The sequence below is a fragment of the Ceratotherium simum genome, chromosome 34 (genome assembly GCF_057802395.1).
Source record: "Ceratotherium simum simum isolate JZ-2026a chromosome 34, ASM5780239v1, whole genome shotgun sequence".
Classification (NCBI taxonomy): Eukaryota; Metazoa; Chordata; class Mammalia; order Perissodactyla; family Rhinocerotidae; genus Ceratotherium; species Ceratotherium simum.
In genome coordinates, this window is record NC_141933.1 from 7,827,168 (window position 1) to 7,844,502 (window position 17,335).

A 17,335-nucleotide genomic window follows, 5' to 3' on the forward strand; every position below is an offset into this window, starting at 1 on the left:
GCTGGGGAGGAGGAAGCGCGGCGCGCACGGCCCCGCCTCCCTCGCCCGCGGGAGCCAATCGGAGCCCGGGGCCGCCGCGCATGCGCCCTGCCCGCGCCCGCGCGCTCACGCCCCCCGCGGGCCCGCGCATGCCCTGGACGCGCGGGGGCTCGCCTCCTGCCTCGGGTAACGCCTGTGGGATGGTGGCGCTACGAAACGGACCCGCCACCAACCGGAGTGACCCAGGGCGATGGCCCCCACACACAGGCCCCCCAATGATGGCCTTTAACAGGGTGTGGCAAGGGTTCAAGGCAATCAGGGATAGGGGTGCAAGCTCTGGAACTCACTCGCGTGTGACTTGGGGCTGGTCCCCTCACCCGTAAAATGGAGATGCTTCCCGGGATGTGTTAGGGATCCACACTGAGCTGGGCGCCAGGCGAAGGTGACGCAGCAGCGGCCTGTACTGCGGCGCCCCCAGGGCTGTGGGGGTGATAGGCTCGCTGCTGTGGTCAGGAGACTGTGTCCCTGTCCTGACTCATCCTGGACAAGCCCCTTCCCCTCTGGCCTCAGTTTCCTCATCTGTAAAATGGGGAGGACTCCATAACCTCCAAGAACCCTCAAATATATGTCAGAAACCCAGGCTGCACTTGTTTTTCCAGGGAGCAGTCACATGAGCCCTAGCTATCTTAGACACACAGCCTCGGAGACCTTGAGAATATTCCCAGGTGGGGAAGAATAGTGGGGCCCTGAAGAGGCAGATGTGAACCCACCGGTCCCCAGAGTCACGTCACCAACATGTCCTGGCAACTCCAGCCTGTGTGTGCCTGAGGTGTACATCTCAAGGAGAAAAACAGGTCCGTGGGCGCCTTCCTGAGCCAGAGGAATCAGAGGTTGTTCCAAGTGACAACAATGGGCTGGGTCATGAGGACCAGGGATGTGGGGAAGGGGGAAGTGCCCCAATTCTCTTGCATTGGAAGGCAGCTCCAGCTCCTAACTGAGTCCAAGTTTCCTCAGTATTTGAAAGAGCCCTTTGCCTGCCCTCCAGGACCCATACTGCCCCAGAACTGAGCTCATTACATCATGTCTTCCTTCCTGGTGTGATCTAAGAACTCAAAGAAGCTCAGATGTGGGCTGGAGAGAAGAGTGTGCAGTGGGAACAGGCATCTCCCTCTGGGTTCTCAGCTCTGGGACCCTCAGCCCAGGACACAATGGCTCGGTGTCCTCCCTCAACCAGCTGGGAACACAGTTCTGTATTGTTGAGTGCTTATAGGATGTGGGGCCCAGGCTAGGGCGGGGGATGGAGACCTGGTGAGACACGGCACACCCCTCAGGAGGCTAATGTTCTGGTTTAATTGAGAATGGAGGGAGAGAGGAGAGAGAAGGAAGCCTAGGAGAAATGCATGTTTAAAACTACAGGTCTGGCCCAGTGGCCTGCTGGTTAACTTCGTGTGCTTCACTTTGGTGGCCCAGGGTTGGTGGGTTCAGATCCCGGGCGCAGACCTATATGCTGCCATGCTGTGGTGGCGTCCCACATACAAAATAGGGGAAGATTGGCAACAGATATTAGCTCGGGGACCCTGTGAGTAGAAATAGGAGTAACAGTAGCTGCCGTTTGTGGAGCACATATAACGTGCCAAACTTTTTCTAAGTGCTTTAATCTTTATAATACAACAAGAGGTAAGTCTTATATCTCCATTTTATGACAAGAAAACAGGATCAGAAAGGTTAAAAAGCAAAGCTGACGTCTGGCAGTCTGTGTGGTGGTGGTAAGGAGCCTGGCACTCTAGGTCCGGCGAGGAGGGGCACTGGAGGAGATTCCTGAAGGCCTTCTGGGCATCAGGAGCTGTGGGAGCATGGTTAGGACCCCAGGGAAGCCCGGGGCAGTCAGACCACGGCAGGTGAGGCTGGGAAGGGGGATGGCACCCAGTGGGGGTGGTGAACCCCACAGCGAGGGGGGTGTGGTGGGTTTGGCAGGCAGTGAGGACATTTTGGAGGTTGTGAGCTAGAGACTGACAAGATCAGAGTTCTGCTCTGCCAGGCTGAGGGTTAACCTGGTGGAACATGCAGGAGGACTGGAGAAGGGCTAGCCAGGGGTGGGGCTGCCCTTCTGCAAGGCCCTGGGGAGTGGTAATGGGTCTCCCTTGAACTGGGGTGGTGTGGTGGGATTAGAGAAGAGAGTGGGGTCCGTTCTGAAGTGGGGGAGGTGGCCCACAGGCCTTTAGAGCCAAGATATCTTAGACTAGCACTCAGCTGAGCTGGTCCCCTACTTTTGCAAGCAGTGAAGGACCCCAAGGCCCACAGAGGGATTGCCCGAGATCACTGGGAAGAGAACTAGCAGCAGAAGTAGGACTGCGGCCCAACCCTCGAGAGGCCAGTGCTCAGGAAGGTCTTTGGGGAACCCCAAGGAGCTCTGGGCAGATCCAAGGGGAGATTGGAGATGAAGGCCTGCTTTCTAGAACCCGTCCACCCACAAGAAAGTGGTGGAGTGGATGGGTTCTGCTTTGGCCTCAGTGGCAGAGGAGAAGGGTGAACAGGACTGCCCCTCGGGCATCTGAGGGGAATCAGAGCTGCACCAAGAGCTGGAGGAGCAGGTCAGGGGTGTCGTTGGGCCTTGACATTCTCTGGGGTCTTTGGGGAGAGAGGACTGGAGCCCCAGGGCTGGCTGCAGGCCCGCCCGCTAATACTGCTCCCTGACTTGTCCACTCGTTCATCCTTTCAACAAGTACTTATTGGTGCCTACTCTGTGCCACTTTAGTAAACAGAACAGCCAGAGATCCCTGGCCAGACAGACACGTTAACTGCACTGTGTCAGAAGGTGATGCGCGAATGGGAGAAAGACAAGATAAAGCCAGAGAAGGGGCACCAGGAATGCAGGGCGGGCAGAGCAGATGGCAATATCCAATGAGACAATCACGGGGGGCTCTCCGCATGGGTCACATTTGAGCCCAGGCTAGAGGAGGCCACCAGGAAGAAGGAACAGCCAGTGTGAAGGCCCAGAGGCAAGAGCCAATTTGAAGAAGAAGCCAGGGTGGTTTGAGCAGAGGGAGCAAGGGGGTGGCCAGAGACGAGGTCAGAGGAGTGTGGGGCGGCAGTGTGAGGGCTCCCAGAGCCGAGGAAGGACTTTGGTTTGGACTCTGAGTATGATGGGGCCATTGCAGGGTGTGGAGCAGGGGAGAGACGTGGTCTGACTTAGGTTTCAACTGCATCGCTCTGGCTGCTGTGTGGAGAACTGAGAGGGAGCGGGCAAGAGTAGAGGCCAGAGGCCAGTCAAGGGCAGGAATCCTAGTGGGGGTGATGGTGGCTTGGGCCAGGGCTGTAGCGGTGGAGGAGGCAAGGAGTGGTTGGATTCAGGATCTGCTTTGAAGGTAATATTAATATTAGGTGAGGGGGCCGGCCTGGTGGCACAAGCGGTTAAGTGCGCATGCTCTGCTGCAGCAGCCCGGGGTTCACCGGTTCGGATCCTGGGCGCGCACCAACGCACTGCTTGTCGAGCCATGCTGTGGTGGCGTCCCATATAAAGTGGAGGAAAATGGGGACAGATGTTAGCTCAAGGCCAATCTTCCTCAGCAAAAAAAAATCAAAAAGAGGAGGATTGGCGTCAGATGTTAGCTCAGGGCTGGTCTTCCTCACCAAAAAAAAAATATATATATATATTAGGTGAGGTGTGAGAGAAAGGGAGGGGTCAAGGGCATTGCCAAAGGGTGGCACCCGCATTTGAGACCTTCACAGATTTCTTCGGGCAGTGGTGCCTGAGCACTGGATCTCTGTGCCCTCAAAAGAAGGACCCCCTCCTCTTTGCCCACGCCCACCCTCCACCCCCATCCTCCAGGGAGAAGGATTCAGGTCCTGCCTTGTTGCTGTGGGCTGTAGTTGTCCAAAGCGAAATGGGCAGTCACAGCCTGGTCACCCCCAAACGGAGAGACTCACCGCTCTTTATACACGCCACATCCCCAGCTTTCCCCTGGGAAAAGGCTCGGAGAAGAGGAGGCCAAGGGAGGCTGTTTGTGACTCCCATCGGTTGTCTTGGTAAACAGTCTGGGGAGAGGGCCGGGCTTCAGGCCTAGTGAGTCACAGTTGTTCCCACCCTGTCGACTGGGGCGGTTCCCCAGTGCCCAGGCGACCGCGGGCTAGGCCTGCCCCCTGGTGGCCATGCTCCTTCTCGCTGGCCTCTCTGCCTGTCCCGGGGCGGGCGGGCCACCTGGTGCGTGGAGCTGTGGGGACGAATCGGAGCGCGGGCCGGGCTGGGCTGGACAGGCAGGGCCTTCAACGAGCAGACTCCTTAAACCTTTGCTGCCTGAGGCAGCCCTGGAGGGCCCGACCCGGGCCTGGGCCCGCTGCCCTGCCTGGTCACACTGCAAGGCCGTCGTTGGCCGGCAGGGGGGTCAGATCGCTGTGGGCCGTCGTCCCTGCCCCATGAGATTCACACTCTGCACACCTCCCCTGGCCTGTCAGGGCCACTCGTGTTGGCTCGCTCCTCTCTCCTGGGCCCCAGGCCACTGCGCACCCTCCCCCCACGGTTAAACATTAGTGCGAGGTTATTAGTCCGGGGTCCTCGGGAGGGAGAGGGTGGAATTTCACTTTGACCTGCACTTCCTCTGCTGGAGTCACCAGCTCCCGCCCCGCCTGACAATGCCAGTGGAGGAATTTGTGGCCGGCTGGATCTCCGGTGAGACATTTTTCTTCCTTCTGTCACATTATCCCCAAGGGTGGGTCCCTTCCTGAGACATAGGTAACATGGGTGACATAGTTGAGGCCAAAGTCCTGGTGCCCTGGAGGCCCAGAGCCAGCCATCCTGAGCCTCCTAGGGGAAGGGGGAGGGAGGGGCAGGTGCGTGGGTGCTGGCTGCGTCCCAAGGCCACGCTGCAGACATCTGCGGAGAGGGGGAGCCAAGGTGAGCTCTGTCCACCCACAGCACCTGCACCTCGAACCCCACTCTCCTGGCCCACCCTGTGCGGCTCAGAAAGGAATTCACCTTTGACCCCACCTGCTGTCCTTTGGGCCTCTGCCCTGCCTGGCAATGGGCTGCACGCCCAGTCCCAGAGCCTGCTTCTGCGTGACATTTCTCTTAGGAGAAAGAGAGGGACATTCTGAACCTACCTCCTGGGGATTCGATCTTGCCCAGAGTTCCAGGACCACACCAGCCTGTGCTATGGAGGGCAAGACCAGGAAGTGGGGAGATAGCGGGGGAGCCAGACCCTCCCCCCTGGTACCAGCAAGACTCCCCTGAGTTCCCCACCCCCGCTCTGCCCTGCAGGCTGATGGGGCAGAGCATCAGGAGGGCAGGGCCTGGTCTGGATCAAGGCCCCACCCTCCACAGCAGTTGTGAGTTGAAGGAAGGAAGGGGTAAAGCTGGGAGGGAGCCGGAGCGTTGGAGATTGTTCCAGAGTCCCACGTCAGATAAGCCAGCAAGGCGCTTGGGGGTGGGCTCCCAGCGACGATGCCGATGCCGTGTGTCTGCGGTTGGCTCCTCCCTTCTGCATGTGCATCCTCCAGGCAGGGGCGGGGCTCCCTCCCGTTGTCCCCTTGTCCCCATGCCTTCCTAGCCCAGTGCCATGTATGGAGCAGGGTGCAAGGGGGCCAGCTGGAGTTTCTCTGGAGTCTGGCAGGAAGCTGGGTCTCAGGGGTCTCTCTCCTCCTGCCTGAATCCCCCTTTCCTCTCGGCACAGACTTGTTTCCTTGGCCTGGCATGAGGCCCTCACTCATAGCACCTTCTTGTCACCACAGGAGCTGTGGGCTTGGTCCTGGGACACCCCTTTGACACTGTAAAGGTGAGGCTAGGGGAGGCACCCCACGAATGAAAAATGTCTCCTGAACCGAACATCAGGGCGCCCTGAGAGCAGGGACCAGCTGATGAGTCCTTTCCCCCCTGACCTTTCCCCCATCTCCTGCCCTGCTGGCATCCTGCTCAAAGGGGCAGAGGGAGCGCAGCCTGCCCGCCAGCTCTGTCCTCCCTGTCCAGGTGCGGCTGCAGACCCAGACCACATACCACGGCATCGTCGATTGTATGGTCAAGACTTACCGCCATGAGTCGGTGGGTGGCCTGCTTCCATGGGGCTTTGGGTGGGAGGCATCAAGGGCAGTCAGCTCCAGCTCCTTCTCCCCCCATCCCTTGGCAGGGCTCTGCCCCTGGAAGAGAGAAGACCCAAGTCTGGTGCAATGGGGGGTGGGGTGGTAGCTTAGTGCCTCCAGAGTGGAGCTGAGGCCATCCTCAGCCTCGGTCCGTGCCCACCTCCCCGTGGCCAGGCTCAGGAGTGGTTTCCAGCCAGAGGAGGCCCTGCCAGGGCTGGAAAGGGCAAAAGCCAGGCCCCCACAGCCCCCCAACTGCTCTAGCGTCATCTCTCTGCAGCTCCTGGGCTTCTTCAAGGGAATGAGCTTCCCCATCGTGAGCATTGCCGTGGTCAACTCCGTCCTGTTCGGGGTCTACAGCAACACCCTGCTGGCACTCACAGCAACCTCCCACCAGCAGCGGCGGGCCCAGCCGCCCAGCTACATGCACATCTTTGTAGCCGGCTGCACCTCGGGGTTCCTGCAGGTGAGGGCGTTGTGGGAGTGTGCACGCTCATGTGCACGCGCACACACACACGGACGCAATAATGGTCAGTTCCCTATTTCCCCTCCCAGCCCCCTCTGGTGATCCACAGCTGCAGACCCCACGCCTTCCCTAGGCAGAACCTGAGGAACTGTGGGGAAATGGCCAGCTCCTGGCTGCTCCCAATGACCTGGCCAGGCTGAGCTGTGGCCTTCCAGGCTGCAGGCCTGGAGCAGAGAGTCATGCAGAACAGAGCGGGCAAAAGGCAGACAGGTCAGCGAGGGGTCGGTGCCAAGAGAACGCCATGGAACTGACAGCCCCCACAGAGCTCTGAGCCCAAGCCCTCTGGTCATGATGTGGTCCTGGCACTCGCCTAGCCTCTGCCCTGCTCAGCCCCTCTGCCTGCAGCTTCTGGGTGGCGGTGATCTGTGAGCTGGGAGAGGCCCAGGGCATAGATCATTAAGTCACTCCCATCTTTTCCTTTTGGTCTTTGTTCTCAGCACTTGAGTACCAGCTTCTGAGGAGTGGGGTGGAGGGAAGAGGGCCTCCAGGCACCAGGGAGAATCCCAGCTGAATGGGGGCCTGAGCATAGAGGCGGAGAGACGCATGCTTGGCTCCGTTCCACACCCCAGCTGGGTGCCTTAGGCCCCCCTCTATTTGGCACCTGCTCTGATACTGCTGACACACTTCACGGAGCAGAGAGCAAGGACAAAGGACAGAGTCAGGAGGCTCACTCAAGCCAATTAATGATTCATGAGACCCCGAAGGTCCTGGCTCTTCTCCTGCCCCTTCCTGTACAGGATGCATGCCTGCGTATTTCCCAGGCCCCGAGAGCTGGCACCCCACAAAAACAAGGAAGAAAACTGAGCCCCCAGGCCAAGCAGCCTGACTCAGGCCCAGCCAGGCCCAGGTCCTAAGTCACCCTCCTCTCCAGCTCTCTGGAAAGCAGAACAGATAGTAGAAGTGGGGTCTGTGGGGTCACTGTTGGGGACTGGGTCCAGGGACCAACTGGAGTCCATGGCTTCGGTTTAACAGGGTCTTGGAGCAGAAAATGAGTTTTAGGGGAAAGACGAGGGGAAGAGGCGAGAATGATTCTTTGGTTAGCACAGGGAAGGAACTGACAACCTCTGTGTGCACAAAAGTTGCTTTTGGCTTGGCTAAGGCAGACCCTGTCAAATGGCGCTGTAGTGTCTGATGTCCCCACTGCCCCCGTGGGTACCAGATGTGGAGGGGAGGGGCCCTAGCCAGACCCTGCCTGCCACCTCACCTTTGGCCCAGCCATTTCCTCACGGCCAGGAGCCCAGGGCTCAGGAGAACGGCCCCTGGAGAAGCCCTCAGCTTGGCATTGCCTGCAGGCGCCAGAGGGTGACATTAGGGCCCCACTCACAGGGAGGGTCCCCACCCACTGCCCTGCCTGCAGGGGAGGAAGTAAGCAAACTTGGCCTGCCACCCTCTAAAGATCACTGCCAGAGCCAATGCCAGCCTCCTCTGCCATCAGCCTTCTCCAAGGCTGGGGAGCTGAGCTTGTCTACCTTCCATGGAAGCAAGAAAGGAAGGGAGGGAGAAAAAATACATAAGCCCCCAAATGATATGTTAACCTCAGCTTGGACCTCACTTCTCTCCTGAACATTAACAGCTCACCTTGCCCTAGCTGCATCCCTGACCACACCTCACCCCTCCCCCAACCTCCCTCCATAGCCCCCCAGCCCCCACCCTCAGTCCCAATACTATCCCAAATCTTCGTCCCCATCTGCCTCAGCCAGGTGATGAGCTCTAGGACCTGCAGACGCTACCCTGTCCCCCACCTTCTGTTGGGACAGTAGTGGCTGGGAGTTTGTGAGAGGCAGGAAGGGCTGGCCCAGTGCTTGCCCCCCTCAGGGGCCCTAAGAGGGAGACCCTACGAAGCTCAGTCCCCACCATTAACAAGGTGACCAACTTACCCCGGGGAGGGGTCCGTCCTTTGCTGTTTCATGGGTACGGACTGAACCCTTTCTTCAGACCCAGGCCCTGCAGATGCTCATCCCTGACTTTCGGGAGGCTAGTGACCTACCCCCACTCCTGGAAAAACAATCCTGGCTTGTCCCAAAGTGCCATGTGCATGCCAGGCAAGTTTGGCGCTATTGCCCGAGGAACAGGGCAGTGCTGCTCGCTGTCAGGGGCCTGCTAAGGAGGTGGCCCTGGGCTGTCCCCAGCTGCTCTTGCAAGAGCTGAGAGCTGGCGGCAGAGCTGGTGACATCCTACAGGAAGATGCTGCCCCTCTGCCCACTGCCTTCTCGTTAAGATCAGCCGACTGTTCCCGCCCACAGCCCCACCCGGGCCTCCACACTTCTTTCCCTACAGGCCTACTGCCTGGCCCCTTTTGACCTCATCAAAGTCCGGCTACAAAACCAGACAGAGCCGAGGGCGAAGCCGGGGAGCCCCCAACCCCGGTACCGGGGGCCCGTGCACTGTGCGGCCTCCATCTTCCAGGAGGAGGGGCCCCGGGGGCTGTTCCGAGGAGCCTGGGCCCTGACGCTGAGGGACACCCCCACAGTGGGAATCTATTTTATCACCTACGAATGTCTCTGTCGCCAGTCCACGCCGGAGGGCCAGAATCCCAGTAAGTGAAGTGGCGTGAGAGGGTGGGGGACAGAGAGGAGTCGGGGAGGGGAGCTGGCCGGGGCAGTGGAGGATGGGGAGGGAGGCTGGGGATGGGGGAGGGTGCTTGTTCCTCAGCCTGACCCCCACCCCGGGCTTCCTCTCCCCCAGGCTCCGCCACTGTGCTGGTGGCAGGAGGCTTTGCCGGCATCACCTCCTGGGTCGCAGCCACGCCCTTAGACGTGATCAAGGCCCGGATGCAGATGGCCGGGCTGAAGCAGAGGGCGTACCAGGGGGTGCTGGACTGCATAGTCAGCAGCGCCCGGCAGGAGGGACTGGGGGTCTTCTTCAGGGGGCTCACCATCAACAGTGCCCGCGCCTTTCCCGTCAACGCCGTCACCTTCCTCAGCTACGAGTACCTCCTCCGCTTGTGGGGATGAGCCTGGCCACGCAGTGCCGGCAGCTCCCCAGCGGGATCACCGCCCAACCGCCCAGACCGGAGGCCAAGTTGAACGCGCCAGCTTGCGATTCCGATTCCAATGGAAGAAGCTCAGCCCTCCCTTATCAAGGCGCCTCCCAGCCTCACAGACACAGCCGGGGCTGGGGAGACGGCAGTGGGGAGCAGGAGGCCCAGGGTCTGGACTCGGTGGGCAGCACTTGCCTCGATTCCTTTCCTTCTCGAGTCTGTGAAGTGAACTCACTAGCCGGTGGTGCTGGTGACATTCAGGCCCCCATCCTGTGACTTCACCCCTTGACGAGCTCTCAGAGCCTCTGCTGGGCAGCCTCAGTGCTAACCAGCCCCTGGATTCCAGTGACCCCGTCCTCGTGGGCCTCCCACCTCACCTCCTTCCAGCCCTCTCTCCTCATGACCGGAGAGCAGCCTTTACGTCTCCTGCCTGTCCAGGACCCTTCAGTGGCTCCCGTCACCTTCAGGAAAAAGCCTAAACTCTCCCTTGGCGGCTTCAGCAGCTCAGCCCTGCTCGTAGAGAACAAGCTGTGCTCTCTCATCGCCCTCGGCCTCCCTCCTGGCCAACAGTGGCCGCAGGGCGACTCTGTCGTCCCTCTGGTGGAGCCTGCTCCCAGACCCGGGCTGGACACTGTCTCCTGGGGTCCTTCCTCAGCTCGCCTGCTGTCTGCCCTGGACTGACTGTGGGGTCTGCAGACCCCCGCCCGCCCGCACGCCTTGATCGTAGCCCTCGCCTGTGCTTAATCATGGTTGTTGATTTGCTCCTCGGCTTCCCCACTAGACAGGGGGCTCCCTGAGGTCAGGGGTCATACTTCTGATCCTTTCCCAGCATGGAGCCCAGTGCTGGAAGCTGCCCAGGAAATGCTTGTTAGATGAAGTGCCAATTGCAGTCCTGACCTCTCTCCCCCTGCTCCAGCCGCCCCACCTGCTTCCTCGGTCCTGCTCCTCCTCCGCTGAGAGGCTCTCCTGCCCAGCCCGTCTCGGGGTCGTCTGCAGTGGACTGGTGCCAGGAGTCGAGGGTGTCTGCCTGGCCCACTCCCATCCGATGGCACTTGTTTTCTTCATCCATCTCAACTGCTAAGTGGGAATTAAAAACTGGCTAAGAGGGTTCATTTAATTGACAATAAAGTGAGCAGAGTGTGTACCCACTAATGTCCTGATCTGGTCTGAGATCAACCTGGGCCCACTCCATGGGACCCGAACGCCTGGAATTTACTGGGGCTCCCTATGAAACCAGCACAGCGCTGTTACAACAGAGGAGGTGGCCTTGGCTCAGAGACAGTGTGTAATTCATCCCAGGTCACATGGCTGGTATGTTGCACAACTTACCTGGATGCATCGGAGCCTCTGACTCCAGAGCCCTGTTACTCCGCTATCCTGCTCTCCCCGGGCTTGTGACAGTCTCCCACAAGTCACCTAAGTTCAAACTCCCCCCCAGCTAGGCCTGACGGCGTCAGCCCCTCTGTGCACATCGTCAGCGTGGTCACTGGGCATGGGGCCACTGGGCATGTGGCCGCTGGGCCAGGCTATGTCCTGATCCTCCCGTGCGGTTTGGTGGCGCCTTGTGCGTGGGCTCTTGCTAGAGAAATACGAGCTGAAGTGATGAGGGCAAATTGCCCATCACTTGCTTAAAAGGAGATTCCTCACTTGTTGGCTGGAAATGGTAACCCTGGAAGGCACTGCTGAGGGTGCAGGAGACGCCCTGCTGGCCAGGAACTTGGGTGACGTTGGGGGCACGGCCCACCTGACCCCCTTAGGCTGCTGCGTCCTGACGTCGTTTTGTTGCAACAGTTTCGCCTTCACCCTAACTAACGCGGTAGGTAAGGTCTGCGAGGTTTGAGGTCAGGAGTGATCCCGGTGTGGTCCGTGGAGCAGCAGCATCAGGACTTCCTGGTGCTGGTTAGAAATGCAGAATCCCAGGCCCTGCCCGGGACAGACGGAATCAGAGTCTCTGAGGCTGGGGCCGAGGAATCTGTGTGGTAAAAGCTGTCCGGTGACTTTTACACACGCTAGTTTAAGAAGTGGTGTTCTGGATGCTCCTACTAGCAGAAATGCGCTGCCCTTGCAAGCTAAGAAAATTGTGTTTGGTGGAAGTGACTTGAATCCCACCACGCTGTGCAGATTCAGGAAGCCGATGTTCCTGCTGTGGAAAAACAGGGTCTGTCTGAGCCAGTCACTGCCCTTTCTGTGCCTCAGTTTCCTCTGAGATCTCTTCCGACTGGTCAGTCTCGGAGCCCCAGTGACCATCCAGCACCAGCAGAGTGCCAGAGATTTTAGGCTGGATACAGCGGTGATGGTACAGCAGTCGTTAGAACACCTGGCGGTGGGGGGCAGTTGGTGGCTGGAAGGGAGCAAACAGTATGCAGACAGAAGAGGAGGTGGCTCTTATAAACGGGGCAGGAAGGGAGTGGGAGGTCAGAGTGGTCCTCTGTAGTTTGCCATTTCTCACCACACTTCCAGTTAGCAAGAGAATAAAATTTAAAATCCTTTTTTGCTTTTGTTTTAATTAAGTCCGTTTTGGGGTAGTAATTATGCCTGTAAGCCTGCCTTTGCACTGTCCGGGCACAGGCTTCTGTTGTCCCTCTCTGGTTCTCTCCAGAGGCATCTCCAGAGGGGGCTGGGACTTTTCCCCCTCTATGCTCCTCATTAGAACCAGAGAGCGTGGCAGGCCTCACGCCGGGCCATGTGGTTCTGGGCCCCAGCTCCTTCCCCTGGCTCACAGCAGGGCTGCTTGCTGAGCTGAGAGAACTGGCTGGAGTGAGGTTAGGTGAGGTTAGTGTTAAGCATGGTGTGATTAATGAGAAAATACCCCCCTCCTCTCGGAAAGGAGGCTGAAAAGACACACAAAGATCAGGCAGGAGATGACTGAAGATATTTTTAAAAGCTGGATGTTTTCGTCAGGAGGGTCTCATAATACACGTTAAATTCCTTAAGTAATTAACAGACATTATTAGAGGTCAGCATGATTTTCGAGAACTCATTTAGATGGAAGGAATCCCTAAGAACTAGGACATAGATAATGGACCTGCTTTGAGGTTGAAAATGGGGGTGGTGTCTGCGGGTCGCATGTAAAGGGCTCGTAACTCGAGTGAACTGTTAAATAGCGTCTCATTGGACTCGTGTTGTGAAACATCACACTTATTTTTATAGCAGTGGTCACAGTGGGAGAAATTACAGGAGACTAACTTGTGTGTGTAGTGACACTGAGGCCACATGTGCCACACTGACGCCACAGCCTTGGGATGATTCTGGCTCAAGTCACTTTTGCCAGACTCGATAAACAGCGGCGCCAAGAGGAGTCTCAGGAGTTTCCATCCCAACCGCTGTCTGAGCTCCAGGCCCACACCACCAGCCGTCTCTGGTCACGGATCCGTGAGCATCCCAAAGCACTGGCGTTTCCCCTCTGCCTGCTCCCGCTGCAGTGCTCTGCAGCCCAGGTGTACCCTAAGGCCAGACAGCTCAGAGAAGCTCTCCTTCTCTCCTCCTTCCACATCAAAGGAGTCCCCAACTCCTAAAGTTTTCTAGGACTTACTCCCTCTTTTCCAATCCTAATTTCACAGCCCTGGTCCTGTCCCAAATCTGGACAAATAACTCAACTTTTTCAAATGCAATTCTGATCAAGTCACCCCACTCCTCTTGTCCCCATCGATGGCTTCCCATTACTCTGAGGAGTCGGGGCAAGCTCCTTCCACAGCCTCTAAGGTGCTTGGACATTCACCTTCTCTTGGTTCCTTAAACAGACCAAGTTCCCTTCCACCACAGGACATTTGCACATGTTGTTCTCACTGCTTCTGTGCCTCCCACTCACCCTTCAGCTCTGAGTTCAGCATCTCTTCTTTAGCGAAACTTTCCTCAGCCCCTCTGTCTAGGTCAGGATCCTTTGGCTTATACTAATGATTCAGAGTCACCTGAAGGGCTTGTTAAAATACAGATTGCTGGGCCCCACCCTAGAGTTTCTGATTCAGGAGGTTTGGGGAGGGTCTGAGAATTTGCATTTCACTAAGATCCCGGATGCTGCTGGTGCAGGCCACAGTTTGAGAAGCGCTGGCTTGCGCTGTCATGTCATTCCCCGCTTCCGGTCTGTAATTACATACTTTCCTTTGTGTAACTCTTTGATTATAACTGTCTCTCCTCTAAACTATAAGCACCATGAAGCAGAGACCCTGACTCTTTTTGTTCATCATCAAAACTCTAGCTGGCATATGGAGGTGCTCAATAAATACTGTTGAACAAATGAATGAATGAATGAATGAATGAAAGAAAACTGGTCTTCCCAACTTCCCCTCTGGCAGGCTGGAGCTCTAGATTTTACATAGAGTCCTCCTACTGCAAAGCAACTAGATTCCAGATCCATTATTAGATACATGATTTTGAAACCATTGCTAACTTTGCAAGAAATAAGGGAACTTCCCAAAGACCCCTTCAAAACAAGGAAGTGATTGCAAGCCACGTGTTGGAAAGGGGGCTGCCCTTGGGGCGAATGCTGACGCTGCCCCCTTCGAGATCCACCCAGAACAGAACCACAGGGAACAGAAGACTAGAACTTTATACAGTGGGGGAGCTGAACCAAGACTCATAAATTAAGATCCTGGAAGGGGCTTCACCTTTAGTGAAAGGGTAGACCAGGAAACCTCCACCCACCGGAAAAGGGACTCTACAAAGAAACGTGCCTGAAAAAAGATAGGTTCCCCTGTAAACCAGGAACCATATGCCTGCTCCCCACACTACCCTTCAGGTCTGGGACAGGTCCGCCCGGAAATTAATTTACCATGGTAATAGCGCCCTCTTGTGTCTGGTATGAGTAACTACAAGTTTTTCTAGAGGAGAGCCCCTTAAGTCAGCATCTTCAGGTTTTCCAGAGATTAAGTGCAACCAATAAAAAATCCCCACGGCAAAAAATTACCAAACCCACAAGGTAAAAAGCCACCAGGAATTAAAGTGTCAACAAAAACAAAAGCAACAGATTTAGTCCCCCAAGGGTTTCAGATATTAGATTTATCAGATACAGAGTGTGAAATAGCTGTGCATGAAATATCTAAATACTATATAAAAGAATTAAAATAGAAGAAACAAGAGCGTATAAAAATAATTACGTATATTTGAAAAAGAGAAGATGGGGAACCAATCTTTCTGCTTTGGGGCTCTCTGCATCGACTTCATCATCTTCTCGACTGATGATGATAAATATAATAATAATAATAATATCTAACATGTTTAGTGTTTAAAATAGTGCCTGGCAAGGAGTAAACGTTTTATAAATATTAATTTGTTTAATCCTCATGACTGACCTGTATCATAGGTCACTTCTTATTTCCCCCTCTGGTTTGTGAGCACCTTGGCACAGGGACTGTCTTATTCATCTTTGCTACCCTGGAGGCTTGCATGCCTTATGACCATAGAGTGTTCATTACATGCTTGTAAATAAACTGAAATAATGCACATAATTTCTTTGTCTCCTCCCCACTTTGCATGTGGCAATACCTGCAAACTTGGATAGGCCTGCATGACCATCTGTTCCATTCGCTTCCTCTCACCCCTTCATACCTTACACCCTATCCATGAGGAAGTCCCACCTACTGCAGAAACTTCTTACCTGCTTGGTTTTCTGGTCTCCACCTTTGCCCCCCACCCCATATGTTCTTCATACAGCAACTAGACTTAGACTTTTTTTTTTGCTGAGGAAGTTTCGCCCTGAGCTGACACCTGCTGCCAATCTTCCTCTTTTTTGTATGTGAGCCACCGCCACAGCATGGCCACTGATAGACGAGTGGTGTAGGTCTGTGCCTGGGAACCAAACCGGGCCGCCAAAGTGGAGTGTGCCAAACTTAACCACTAGGCTAGTGGGGCTGGCCCTAGAATTAGATTTTTTAAAATATAAAACATACCATGTTCCTGCTTTGTCTAAATCTGCCCCCCCCCACTGCAAAAAAACCTCTTCCTGTCTTACTTCGAAGGAAATGGGAATGTCCTGCCCACCCCTCTGCCCGCTCCTCTGCGTGGCCCTCTCTTACTTTCAGCCACAGGACGGCTTTCTGTTTCTTAAACCTGTCAAGCTGTTTCTAACCTTAGATGTTTGTACCTACTGTTCCCTTTGCAGAGAATGTTCTTCCTTCTGAAGAAGGGGTGTTTCCTCCTTACCGTTCACTCCTCAGCCCAAAGGCCCTTTCCCTGACTCCCCTCCCCCAGCCCGTCTCTCTGACGTTATTTTATTTTCATCTTGGCACTTGTGGCTATCTAAAATGACTGCTATGTGTTTACTTCTCTCCTGTGTATCTCCCTCCACTAGAAAGAGAGGGCTTGGAGAGGAGCGATCCTCTGTCTTGTTCTGCACTAGCTCCAGGGCCCCAGCCCAGGGCCTGCCCCACAAGGAAGCAGTCAGTCAGTACTGCCTGAATGAGCCGTCACAGTCACCTACAACGAGGCAAGGTGTGATATATGAGAACATTGCGAGAAAGGAGGAGATTACTTGTGGCTTTAAAACAAAAGCTCTGGGAAGAAGTCAGCGATGAATCGCTGCTCTAAAGGGAACCGGACACCGAGAGCAGAGGGCTGATCCGTCCCCTTCACGTTGGCTTCCTCAGGCCTTTGGGGATTGTGTAATTTCGGTTTCAACATTTAAAAAAAGATATGTCAGAACTGGAATGATTTCAGACAAAGGACAATTTAAATGAATACACGTAGGAAAAACAGACTCTGTAAGGAAAGGCTCAGTGATTTGGGATCTTAGGCTAGACGTGGAAGGCCAGCAGGTGGCTTCAGAACTACTGAAAAGTGAGTCGTCCTTGGTCCCTGTCCAGCTGCCAGGTGTGGAGGTGGTCAGCTGGGGCAATGAGCCAAACTGAAAGGAGAATCAGCCTTTGCCCACCCACAAATGACCAGTCCCTGCCTTGACTGAAACCCTTGGGGGAGCCCCACTGCTGAGCTTGGCGGGCCAACGACCCCTCCAGCTCCCCAGGCCTCCCCCTGTGCACTGGTGGCCTGCCTGCCTCCGCCAGCTGCACTGGGCTCCTTCACTCATGGTCGGCCTCCACGCCTGCCACCCCTTGGCCTGGACCATCCTTCCCACTCCTCTGTCTGTCCTTCCAGCGGCAGCTCAAAGCTCACCTCCTCCAGAGTCTCCCCAGGCTCCGTAGGGCCATTGCACTTTGCACACACCTTCATGACAGCCCTTAGTCACACTCCACTGCCACTGTCCACAAGGTCCTGCCCAGCAGGCACACGATCTTTGCAACCTCATCACCCAGGAGGCCTTGCTGAAGAGATGTTGCGAAACCATCAAATGAAGAAACAACCATTCCAAGTTCTGGCTCCTTTCTGTGGCGCTAGAATGTCCCCGGCCTCCCCCTCTCCTTCCTGACGCCACCCCACCACCGCAATCTCAGAGGGAAATTATCAGAGCAGCAGAATGTCCGGGGCGATACTTGGGATCTGTCTGTTAGCCGATGGGGAGTCCCCATTCACTGGGAGTCCTGCCTGCTGGGATTCTGGAAGAAGAGGATCCTCACTGGTCATCTGCAGACAGCCCAGACAGCTGCACTGCAGCAACCCTCAGCTATCAATTTATTTATTTGCTGAGAAAGATTCTCCCTGAGCTAACATCTGTGCCAATCTTCTATTTTGTATGTGGGTCGCCACCACAGCATGGCTGCCGAGTAGTGTGGGTCCCTGCCCAGGAACCGAACCCGGGCCACCGAAGTGGAGCATGCCGAACTTAACCACTAGGCCATGGGGCTGGCCCCTCAGCAATCAATTTAAAAAATCTGAGTCAAAAGTTTTCACCCTTC

The 17,335-nt window shown here is 56.0% G+C and overlaps 1 protein-coding gene across 1 annotated transcript; it reads left to right on the top strand.

Annotated features, from left to right (window-relative positions):
- The first annotated feature begins 4,215 nt into the window (after positions 1 to 4,215).
- Positions 4,216 to 10,695, top strand: SLC25A45 (solute carrier family 25 member 45). Its single transcript, XM_004437600.3, has 6 exons — positions 4,216 to 4,645; positions 5,704 to 5,747; positions 5,939 to 6,010; positions 6,326 to 6,511; positions 8,849 to 9,107; positions 9,257 to 10,695. Exons 1-6 carry the CDS (start codon positions 4,609 to 4,611, stop codon positions 9,523 to 9,525), a joined length of 867 nt encoding a protein of 288 aa, XP_004437657.1. The 5' UTR covers positions 4,216 to 4,608; the 3' UTR covers positions 9,526 to 10,695.
- The last annotated feature ends 6,640 nt before the right edge of the window (positions 10,696 to 17,335 follow it).